Source organism: Bombus pyrosoma, linkage group LG6 (assembly GCF_014825855.1).
Source record: "Bombus pyrosoma isolate SC7728 linkage group LG6, ASM1482585v1, whole genome shotgun sequence".
Classification (NCBI taxonomy): Eukaryota; Metazoa; Arthropoda; class Insecta; order Hymenoptera; family Apidae; genus Bombus; species Bombus pyrosoma.
Window position 1 is genome coordinate 3,368,226 of NC_057775.1, and position 12,428 is coordinate 3,380,653.

At 29.9% G+C, this 12,428-nt stretch overlaps 2 protein-coding genes across 8 annotated transcripts; both read left to right on the forward strand.

Annotated features, from left to right (window-relative positions):
- The first annotated feature begins 446 nt into the window (after positions 1-446).
- On the forward strand, positions 447-5,528 carry LOC122568662 (E3 ubiquitin-protein ligase RNF126). Of its 6 annotated transcripts, none has more exons than XM_043728646.1 (9): positions 447-918; positions 1,044-1,238; positions 1,969-2,070; positions 2,226-2,392; positions 2,611-2,715; positions 3,959-4,131; positions 4,235-4,350; positions 4,452-4,549; positions 4,744-5,528. In XM_043728646.1, the coding sequence occupies exons 2-9, from the start codon at positions 1,158-1,160 to the stop codon at positions 4,832-4,834; spliced, it is 933 nt and encodes a 310-aa protein (XP_043584581.1). In that variant the 5' UTR covers positions 447-918; positions 1,044-1,157; the 3' UTR covers positions 4,835-5,528. The 6 variants fall into 6 exon arrangements, with proteins under 6 accessions (XP_043584581.1, XP_043584583.1, XP_043584582.1 ...); XM_043728648.1 differs by having other exon boundaries at positions 447-731; positions 1,036-1,238; XM_043728647.1 differs by having other exon boundaries at positions 447-731.
- Positions 5,529-6,570: 1,042 nt separating this feature from the next.
- Positions 6,571-11,457, forward strand: LOC122568660 (DET1 homolog). 2 transcript variants are annotated; one of them, XM_043728640.1, is made up of 8 exons: positions 6,582-7,883; positions 7,987-8,124; positions 8,198-8,342; positions 8,430-8,538; positions 8,629-8,821; positions 8,913-9,196; positions 10,363-10,569; positions 10,755-11,457. In XM_043728640.1, exons 1-8 carry the CDS (start codon positions 7,476-7,478, stop codon positions 10,936-10,938), a joined length of 1,668 nt encoding a protein of 555 aa, XP_043584575.1. In that variant the 5' UTR covers positions 6,582-7,475; the 3' UTR covers positions 10,939-11,457. The 2 variants fall into 2 exon arrangements, with proteins under 2 accessions (XP_043584576.1, XP_043584575.1); XM_043728641.1 differs by lacking the exon at positions 10,755-11,457 and having other exon boundaries at positions 6,571-7,883; positions 10,194-10,497.
- The last annotated feature ends 971 nt before the right edge of the window (positions 11,458-12,428 follow it).

The following is a 12,428-nucleotide window of genomic DNA, read 5'->3' on the forward strand; positions in this document are numbered from 1 at the left end:
TGTAGGTATTTCCTTAGAATATATCAATGAAAAATTTCCAAGAAATTTCGATAAAGATTTTTAATACAGTTTCATGTAGAACGTTACATCACTTAATACGAAATTTCCGCAATCGATGTAACGCTCTTTTCCTTCTTAAATTTCTTATAGTTGCGTAAATATTTATATAAAGGCTTTACAAATTTAAGCACGATCAAACGTGCGGTGAAGAGGAGACATAGTCAAAGATACTCGTGCACGGTCTACTCGAAAATAATGCAACTATACGCGAGTACACTATACCACAAAAAGGCGCACACACACGCGCGCACACGAACACACAAATGTATATTTAATTGCATATAATAATTTAATAGCTAAATACGATATCAAGAGTCGTACATGTCAATCATATTTTTCCAAAAACTATTTGTTATTGCAATATATTTTTAATTAATAATGTTTTTCATCGTGTGATCCCTGAATGAAAAATTAGTAGCTAAATAAATGATCAAGTATACATACATACACATGAAACAACCGTGTGTACGTGCACAGCATACCTAACCTTATATTCCTCTGTCGAGATACATATGTGTAATATTTGAAACGCACGAGCCATTTGAAATGTATGCACTAAGTATATACGTATTTAACGATTGATTGAAGTAAATAATTATGCACGTTTGGTAGATCTTTTACCATAAAGAGTAAAAGGATTTCATCTTGTTGTATACGAACGAAGATATCATGTACGTAGTATATACATATTTATTTTTGAGGACAGTCTTCTAGTCTTTTTATTCAAAAAATGTCTTCACGGATATTTTACAAATGGAAATAAAAGACACAATGGTATTATACTTATAACTGATAATTGAGAAAAAGGATTACAATTTGAATAAAAGTTAGGGAACAACAAAATATATTAAAACTAAGGTAAACTAAAACTAAAGAATTGTAATCGAACGAAATAATGATAGATTGATGCGCAAATCGACTAATTTAATTAAACGCCATCTCGTGATATGTAGAGGTATCATTTAAAATCAGTAGTTTTCCAGTTCTGTTTCGGCATTCGCTTAAAACGTAATCAACGTACATCAAGAATTGTGACGGGTTACGATTCATCACGATAGTCAGAAATAGGCAAGAGGAGCAAAGAGGACACGTAAAAGATGGCGGAAGCCGTTGTAGACGGGGCAATGTCCCGATTTTTTTGTCACAAATGCAGTATCGAAATTGAACGTTTATTACCCGTAAGTATATTTATCCTTCTTTTCACATTAATAACTATACTGTTAAACATGACACTATGTGTAAAACCTCAAACTTTTTGTTCCGAGTTGTCCTTTGGTATCACGCGTAAAAGCTCTTTTCCTTCTACCTTCTTTTTTTGTTCAATATAGAAAATCGCACTAAACTAATGTCTTTTCAAGTACAATTAATCGCACAAATTACTATTCTCTCATTATCTTTTACATTTTTACTTTCACCATTATGTATCTATATTAAAGTCAGTTAACGCTTGAGTATTATAAAGAGATAATGTTATTTTAATGTAAAAGTCAATTAGATCGAAGAATATTTAATTTAAAATGCTTCTATATATAACACTTCATCTCTCTTATACTTATTTTCTACATAATTTTCTTGATACGTATACTTAATATCGATCATTGATTTCTTTAGGTAATATATTGCTTTATTATTAAACATTGTACAATAAATTACATTAATTGTAACTAATATCTATTCTAAACAAATAAACACAAAAGTTATCAATACTTTATCTATTGATCTTTAAGTATCAAGTCTATAGGTGTCTCTTTTGACAGATACACGAGAAGAAGCGTAGAAAGATTTAAGTTATTTCCTGTGTATTATATTTATTCAAATTACTTTACAAAACAGATTGGAATCGTGTTGTAACCACACGAATGGTTGTTGTCGATTATGACTTGATATAATGTTTAATCTATTTTCTAGGATTACACATGTCCAAGATGTTCGAGCGGTTTTATAGAGGAATTAGAAAGCGATAGCAGTGACAGCGGATCTGGAATGCATATTACTAACGACGCGGATGATGTAAATATCATTTCTCAGTTCATAATAGTAGATAACGTTATAGATGCATTATAAATGAAATGACCATTGTTTTTAAATCTTGATATTTTAGTTTTGTAACTTCATTATATTTTGATGTATTTCATTATTGTTTTGATCAAATATTTATTATGTAGCTTTGGGAACGTTACGCGGATGTTCCTTTAAGAGGGGAATATGAGACGGAATTCTCCAATCAGTTTGAAACACCGTTCAGTTCTACACCTGTTAGAAATAACGGTCCTGCTGGTAGAAGACGAACTCATTGGTCGCGTAATGCTCAAGATACACGCCGTTCTAATAGGTATATCACTTCTAATTTTTTAAAAGCTCGCAGCGTTTTACACGTTAAAATTTCTAACTAAATAATTAGCTCCATGTATGTATCTTTATGGTAATGATATATTTGATTATTTTAGACAAAAATTATTTATATAAAAATGAAAATTAATAAATGTGATTAATTTATTACCGATTTCTGCAGTATGTATGGATGTGATTGGTTATTTTTATGTTGAACAGCAGTCGTGGACGACAAGAAGTAATGCCTGTGTCTGTAGAGAATTTCATACAAGATTTTATACTTAATCTCTCAGAAGGAGTAGCGCAAGCTGCACAACTACCTGTGTATGTATAATATTAATCTTTATTATACATTTATTCTTATTTACCTAATGTATACAAGCATGTATGCATATAATAATTGCTCAAGCTCAGAAGATTTGCAAGGCAAATCAAATCTTTTAACTTGTATAATACAAAAAAGGAAACCACATACTTTATGTAAAATTATCTTGAGAGAGAGAGAGAGAGAGAGAGAGAGAGAGAGAGAGAGAGAGAGAGAGAGATTTGCATGTTATTTATATAGAATATTATCCTGAGTGAATCCAAAAGCAATTTTCCAATTTTAGTTCATCTGCATGTAAAATATTTTTATTTGGCATATAAAACAGGATATCATGGTATTTATTAAAAAAAGAAGAAAATAAGTATAAGCGTTTAATAAGAATTTCAGTGAAATTGAAGCCAAATTTTAGTTAATAGCTTATTTTTTAATTATTACATGGGATATATAATTGTGTATGTAATTTTCACTTTTCTTTATATTTATACATAATATTTTTTAAATAGCGTATAAATAGATGAAGCTGATTTATGCGTGTATATGCGTATGTTGCGCGTATATGAGCGTATGTTCGTTCATTTTACATGTTTATAATAGATTAAAATTTGAACAATTCCACACAAATAATCACATACTATGTAGTACTCACTGTTAGAAGGGATGGAAATAACTGAATAAAAATAAAAGTAACTTGAGAATGTGTTACGTGGAAAAGATATTAATAAGCGGTATTAATGGAAATATATAAAAAATGACAATGAAAGTTCGAAAAAATTATTATAACGGCTTATATCCTTCTTGCAAGAAGATATTTTTATGATTTATTTCACAGTAATGCTGACTTTTATTTTCTGTCGAACATTGATTGAATAAATCTATCTTTTATATATATATATATATATATATATAGTATATCCTGTGTGTGTGCGCGCGCGCGCGCGCGCGTGTGCATTAATACAAAATACGTTAAATTTATTAATATAAAATGTGTTAAATTTATTACGTGAATTCAGGATCATGAATCATAAATTGAAGAGCGATATTATAAATAGTAGATGAAAAATCACCTTTATTTAACTTGCATTGTGCCTTACATTGTTTCCTTGCATTATACCATTAGAGTAAACATTAGATATGTATGAATAAACATAAAGAGAAGCACTTGAAAGCTTGTTCACCCAGGATAAAAGTCATTATTGCTTTGTTTGATATTTGGTATTACTAAAATAAAGCACAATAATGTAGATTCAATATTAGACTGTTCTTGGGAAATCCTGGAGATTATGTCTGGGGTCAAGATGGCTTAGACGCGATTGTAACGCAATTATTGAATCAAATTGATGGAACTGGACCACCTCCCTTACCGAGAAAACAAATCGATGAAATACCAACTATAACCGTGAGTCAATGTCATGTGGGTGAGTAAAACGTGTACATACGTATATTGTAACTGTAACTCGTAATTTTAAAAGTTAATCTATACATTAACAATAAATTATATTTTATAAATTATACATACAGATAGTAAACTTCAATGTTCCGTCTGTTGGGAAGACTTCAAACTTTCTGAACCAGTCAAGCAACTTCCTTGTTTACATCTATATCATACACCGTGCATTGTACCATGGTTAGAATTGGTAAGTTGAGAAGAAATTCGAAGAGTTCAATCTTATTTTGAGATGGTAGAAATGTCTTTTCATGATGATATTTTCCTTTCTTTCCCTTTTTTCCCATTTAGCATGGTACTTGCCCTATTTGTAGACAGCACTTGGGAAGTCAAAATTCAGCAGAAGCGCATCAGGATACCGTAGGCCGTAGCTTAGTCGCTCTCTTCAGGTATGTCAGATATTTTACCTATGTAAAGCTCTTAAATCTTTTACTTGGACATAGCGATAACATAAACATAGCATAACAATTGATATTCTTAAATATATGTAATACATGGAAGCTATACATTTTAAGAATTTGAATATACCACATTATGTAGAAAGTATGAAAGTCTCATAGTCGTTTAATCTGTTTAATTCTAGGGCAACCAACGAATCAAATAATACTAGAACATCATCACCTTCATCCTCGAGTGGTAATAACTCCAGTAGTAACTCATCGAGTGAGATTTGAGATTGATTATCCTGTCTTAATATTTTCTCTACCCAGCAGGACACGCAAATATACACACACGATATGCGTCTATTTTTCACTTTTTTCAAATTTGTTTCCTGGCACTGTTCACTCGAGCGATGCTCATATATATCAATATTGTATCTCGACACTAATATAAATTTCAAGCTTTATACTTCAATCAACAGTGTAATGTGAATCAAGAAAAAATAACGCAATATAAAATTACAACTTGCATGTGTTGCTTTGCATGAATTATAACGAGATATGAACATTAAGGGTCAAACAAAGACGTGCGTATTTATAGTTGAAATAATCATTGTTGCTATATATATGTATATATTTATTTACGCGCGCGCCTGCATATACACAATTTCACAGTTTGCAAAAATAAGTAAGAAATTTAAGAAAAATGTGTATGTTTCTTTATAAAAGTTTGAATTTGGATGTTTAATAAATTTAAGGTGATTACAATAATGTTTACAAAATGAGGAATGAAGAAAACACTGTAACATAATCTAAGCGTAGGAAGTGTGTTATATATAAAAATAATGGAAGAAACGTTAGTGGTTTTAATTGTGTACAGTTTAATTGAAAATTTATGCATCAATTTTCTTTCTGGCATACTCTTTTTTTTTTTTCTTTTCTTTTTTTTTCTTTCTTTCTTTCTTTCTTTCTTTCTTTCTTTCTTTTTCACTCATATGATCTTGATTTTTTATGCTGTTTAATTGTAACGTACATGTACGAGTGTTTCTTTGAGTTTTAAGAATTGTCAAAAAATTAGCCACTAATATTCTTATTTACATTCTTTTCTTGAAACTAAGTGTTTGCACCACAATTATCGTACTACAAATTGTTATCGATATATTTTATTTTATTCCGATCATTAACAAATATATCCTATACAATTTATGCCGGTACATGAAATACACCACGCAAGAATTGGTTATGAAACAAAATTACAGAGACATTACAATGGATGGATTATTAGAAATGGAAAAGTAGAATGGATCATGATATCCGTGCACTTGTTTGAAGTTGTACTTCTTTTCTCAAATATACTGTTCTATATAATTTATGTTACTCTTCTCATCATAAAATCGAGCATAAATATATTACATTAACTATTAGCGCAATAAACGAATTGTTTATTTATCATTGAATTGATATGGTTTTGGTACAGATGCGAATTTGATCGTTCGTAATTCACAGCCGATAATCAGCTGTATAATAAGTATCATAGATATATGAACAAAGTAGAGAATGTGAATAGCATTTAGATACGGATATGTATCATGTTAAACTTTATAGATTTCAATATAGTATACAATTCAGGTAATAATTATCTGCAATATCAATATACATATAAACACTTCTTCAATTTGCCATATTACGTAATATACGTGTAATAAATTATAGCGTTGCTGTTCTTATAGGTCAATGAAATTTGATTTGTTTTCACAGTATATATAATGAAATATAAAGAGTACATTAATTCTTTATGTTGTCTGTTTTTAAATATGATAAGTGGAGAAAGGTGAAAAATTGTAATTGGGAAAGAAGATAATGTATTCAATTTACATAACTAAATATTATCTAATTGAAAAAGATTGTAAACAAACTCGAAAATAAATAAATGGTTTTTGTTTAAAAAAAATCTAGCTGTTACAGATATTTAACAGATAACATAAACTATATAAATATATGAATGTGTGTATGTATATATATATATATATATATATATATATATATAGAATAACAAGTGTAATAGCGATAGTAGTAGTATCAGCAAATAGTATTAGCAGGACTATCTTATTTGAGAAATATTCTGCATGCAATTAAATGTACATATAGGAGTTGCATAGATATTTTTAGTAAGGAGTATTCAAAATTGAAAATTCTATTAGGTTATTATTAAAATACTGAACAATTTTCATCCACATTCCTTATTTTTATACGAACGATCCTAAATGTTAGAAGATCTATTGTCTATATTATTATTAATAAAGTTATACCAATTCATATATGTATAGGTCAATCAGTATGTGATTCGCATACGCGCATGCGTGTATGCGATGTATATACGATGCGCTATGCATAGATGAGTCTAGTATCTTTGTAATAATAAAGTAATTCTTATAAAGTGCTGTAAAATAACGAAGTGATCATTATAAATATAACAATAAAAACAGAAGGAATGAACAAGTTTTGATATCTTAAAATTTATTAAATCAGGATATGGTTACACAAGTTGTACAGTAAGAAAGTAGGTGCAAAAAGAAATAGATTTAGATGCAAAATATATTCAAACTAACATAGCGGATCGCTTCGCATAGAAGAATGGGGAAAAGCTCATGTTGATTTAAAGTCGTATCAGTTATTTAAATTTTGAGTAAAATATGTTAGTAACATTAATAATATCACAAATGTAAGATTATCTTGCGTTCTTAACGGAAAAGTCAACCTTAAAACTTTCATCCTTACAAACTTAAATGAAATATGGAACATAACCAAGAGAACAGGGTTTGATCTATTTCTATAAAGAGAGAAATAGAAGGCACTTTTATGTTGTTCAGTTTACACGTACGTGTACATCAAGTGAAATGAATAATCTGATACATGTTCGTAATATTCGCAAGGGATGGCTGAAAAGGAGGCAAAGATTGAATACGTGACAGAACCTTGCCCTATTAAACCTCGTAAAATAGGTCCACAGAACATAGTATTACGCCTGAAACGTCGGGAAACATTTGGTTGTTCTTATCCAGGAACACACGTACACTGTGCTAGGCAATTTTATCAAAATGTATTTCCAAATTTCACTGTTATGAATGTGGAGAAACCTCCATGTTTCCTTAGGAAATTTAGTCCTGATGGTCGTTATTTAATAGCATTTAGCGCAGACCAAACTTCTATAGAGGTTTATGAATATCGTGGTGCATCTGCGGCTGCTGATTTATTAGCAAGTTGTGAAGGCGAATATATTGGTCATAAGAACGACGAGTGTAGTTTCCAAATTAGAAGGAACATTTTTAGTCGATTTTTTAAGGTGTATTGTATTACTTTTAATCTTTTAATATCATAGCTTCATTTATGAATGATCAATTTTCATTAACTAAAATAAATAACAAGATTTATTACAATATTTATAGGCTAAATGGACTGTTAATGTGGTTCAAAGTAATGAACAATTGAACAGAGAATGCAGTTTATTTACAGACGATGGCCGGTACGTAATTGTTGGTTCAGCTGCACATATTCCAGATGAATTGAGACCACATTTTTATCAGGTAAAGATGTTATCATATGGCTATTAATTCTTAAATTATTAAGGATTGATAATATTAAATTTTATTCTTTAAGATTTATTCCAACAATGAAGCGCTGACACCAAATCCTAGATCACCTCTTGAAGATTATAGCTTACACCTTGTCGATTTACACGGAGGGAAATTGTGTGATACTAGACATTTTAAAGTAGATAAAATATATTTGTCTCATAATCAAGGCAAGCAGTCTTAATTAAGTATTTCTCACGAATAACATGTCCATTTCATTTATTCAGATCGATCAACAAACATTTTTATTTACGTAGGCCTCTATCTTTATAAAGATATATTGGCAGTACTGTCTGTACAACATCAAACCATTCATATATTTCAAATTCTTGACGGAATGTTTATCAATGTTAGAACAATAGGAAGGTACCACTTCTGTAAAAAGACATTTTCTGTTTTAAATTTATTCTATTAACTATCGTTACATTATCAATAACTGACTTTGGTTGGAAACAGGTTTTGTTTAGAGGATGACGCATATTTGGTCAGAAGTGCATGTCCAGGAGTGAACTGTCGTCCGTTTAGAGATGTCACAATAAACTGTCTTAAACATAAATTATTAGTTTATTTGTACAAAAGGGCGGCATATATTAGCGATACAACAAAGGATCCATATGAGTTGAGACGTTTTTATCAATATTTTGACCAAGTATTGTATAAAATTTGAATATGTTTATTATAAAAATCTTAAGCATAATGGTGCCTTAAATATACGTTATCATAATAAATTAATGTTTCAGTTAAACGCGTTACGAATGTGGAAAATGCAGTTATTAGATACAAATCATGTTCTTGTAAGATTCGCAAGTGAAGAAGTGGCGACGCTTCAAGCAAACGAACCTAATGTACAACCTGCACTTCTGGTAGTTTATGATATGGTCACTGCTAAAATATTAGCTGCATATGATAACACATCCACACAATTATTAACACAATTTGAAAACTTCAGTGATTTCTTCAGGAATGCTAGAATGAGTGGTGATTGTCAGTATATGTGTTCTCCATCTAACAATATATATGCAAGGTATAATATTCACGAGAGTACAGTGTAATATACAGGATATCCCGGTATTGTGAAACGAGATTAAATGTGTGTGTGTGTGTGTACACATAGATTTTTCATCATTTTCGAAATATGAAAATATTCTATCTCGGACGCCAGTGTTCAATTCTTGTTGTTCGAACGTCAAAGAACTGAACATTCCCTTTCGCATGCACATATACTTTAGTCGTATAATTTAGGAACATTCGACGTAATTATCAATCAAATATAGCAATGTTTCAAAGTACGATTCAAGGTGTTCCACATAATGTGACAACTCTCGGCAATTGGCGTCACTCATGTGAGTTAACACCAGAACGCTAGCACTATGATGGTTAAAGCAACAAACGGTTGTGCCATCGTTTTGTTACGTGAAAAGTGAAATTTCTATAATTTTTATTTCATTACAATGTAAGAATTGTTAATAATTTGGCGAGATTTTTCTGATTTCAATTAAACTGACCAAAGTCGAAATTCACTCTTAGGATTAAAACTACCAGAACTTTTAATGAGGAAAATTTGAGGATTCGCTATGCTAAAAAATTATAAAAATATAAACCTATGCGCGCAAATATGCAAAAACAGAAGAAACAGTTTTGTTTAATTTGTACAGGATAAAAAAATCAGTTGCAATCCAAAAATTATAGATGACACGCTATAACTCGACGCTTCGATCTTCATTTAGTTATATTTCTTTTTCTTTTTTTTTTTTTTTTTTTTTTTTTTTTTTTTTTTTTTTTTTTTTTTTTTTTTTTTGGGAAACGCTATTATACTTTCAAATGTTCAAATAACTATCATCTTCTTATCTATTCCTATTTAACTATCGATAATTCTTTAGATAATTCGATTTATGACTTATTCATGGATTTATATCATATATATTATATTATATTAATTAGAAAAATGTCGCTGGATCATTAACACTTTCTATATTGTGAGAGAAAAAAAAGGGGAGTTATATAAATTTCATTTTTTACAGATAGTAACGTATCGTTTTCATTCTTATTGCCTGTCCTTTTGGGTGTCGCATCCAGCGTGACCAAGTTCGAGCAATTACTCGATAAGGAAATGCGCCAGTGGTGTGCAAAAATACAACACAGTTTCCAAAAATATTTAAAAAATAGTATTAATCCATAATTTTATTACAGATTGTTACAACAGAGATTTAAACAAACAATAATAAGTGCCAGATACGGTGGTGTTACAGAAGCTACGAAAAGATTACTTGCTCAATTGCCTATATGCGCTCAATCCTACTCTAGTTCTCCGTACCTTGATCTATCCCTATTTTGTTACGATGACAAATGGGTATCTATGATGGAGCGTCCCAAAGCTTGTGGCGAACACCCTATACGGTATAGTTTCCATTTGACTTTTGATATTTCTGGGAATTACTTGCTAAATCTATGAAATGTATAAATTTCGTATGAAAAATTGCCAAGGGTTATTAAAATTACTTCCTAAATTGTTCTTTTTAATGATAACTGATACTTAAACGCAATTATTTAATGCTATTAATGCTATTACATTATTTTTAAAGGTTTTACGCTCGTGATTCTGGTCTTTTAAAATTTCGAATGTATGCGGGAATGTTAGGTCGTACAACACCTACAGCTGCGAGACGACTAGTTGCATTTACCTTCCATCCAACAGATCCATTTGCTATTTCTGTTCAACGAACAAACGCAGAATACATCGTCAGTTTTCATGTTAGGCACGTTTAACTTTTCATCGAAGTATTTCAACGTATTACATTTTTCCGATGAATACGATCTCATTGTACAGTTTCTCAATAATAATCTTAACTTTTCCGAACTGAAGGATTAATGAAAAAAAGTTGATGTATATGTAAATAATTTTATTACGAAAGTACGATTAATTGGATTTTGTACTTCGTTGATACTTCTCTTACTCTTCATTAACAGTAGAGCTTCGTATAATCTTGGATATAACGTTCTATGTTCTATAATTCTCAGTATAATAAATACACGTTATGTAACTTTCACGAGTTACGCATACATTATATGAAACTGTTGTCAGCTGTTCTTCTATTAATGAAGCAATTTCAAATGATCGAGGTATTAAGTCATTTGAAAATATATAATTTAGTGTTATAATATTTTATTATATACTGACCAACTATTAAATTTAAATGTCAAAATCTTTTTATTACACGAATTTTAAAAATTTGAAAATACTATACATGTAAATACATGTAATAAAAGTATGTACACTATAACGAATACGTTAAAGTCTTTATTACGTGCCTATGTATTTAATTGCGCCATGATATTTTCCTCTCTGTTATAATGTAATATAAGAGGTAAAACTTTATATTCTTCAAAATTTAATATTTTTAGAAATTGTTATACCGTTTAGAATGCAATCAACTATTCAATGCATATTTGAATTAATAGGCTCAAATATATTTTATATTTTCATGGATATAATTTCACATTCAAATTTGAAGTCTTTTCGTTCGAATAAAATTACCTACAAAATCGAGCGTGTACACTTTTCAGCCGACTACACATGTAACTGCATACTCGAGCGTTATTATACACGCAAAAATTTATTATAAAAGCATACTTGAATAGTGCCAGTGTACGTGCTTGAATTATGTCATCGACAGACGAGGTGAAGGCTGATTATACGTATAGACACAAAACAGTTTCACCTGTTATCGTGCCGATGACGGGAGACCAAAAGTAATTATATTCATATCTTACCAACGAATTTTAACACTGTATGATTAAATACAGCATCTTTCGGTTCGTTTTTTTTTTTTTTTTTTTTTTTTTTTTTTTTTTTTTTTTTTTTTTTTTTTTTTTTTTTTTTTTTTTTTTTTTTTTTTTTTTTTTTTTTTTTTTTTTTTTTTTTTTTTTTTTTTTTTTTTTGTAGCTTTATATCTACGTCATGGAGTGCAAGAAAATGTAATTATGCCCTATTATCGAGTTCGATTAGTATTAACAAAATATGTTGGTCTGCCGAATATCGGACCTCATCCCGTTACCATGATCCTCTGGCAAACTATAAACAAATTGACTTTTTACAGCCAGCTTGTTACGTCATTATCGAGTACAAGGTCGTTATAAAGCTCATATTAAAATTTATGATGGCCACTTTACTTTGGTAAATTTACTTAATGCATACGCATATCTGATACGATTGAATTGCAGCGGTACGCGCTCTTCAATTCGCTAAATCTGACGTG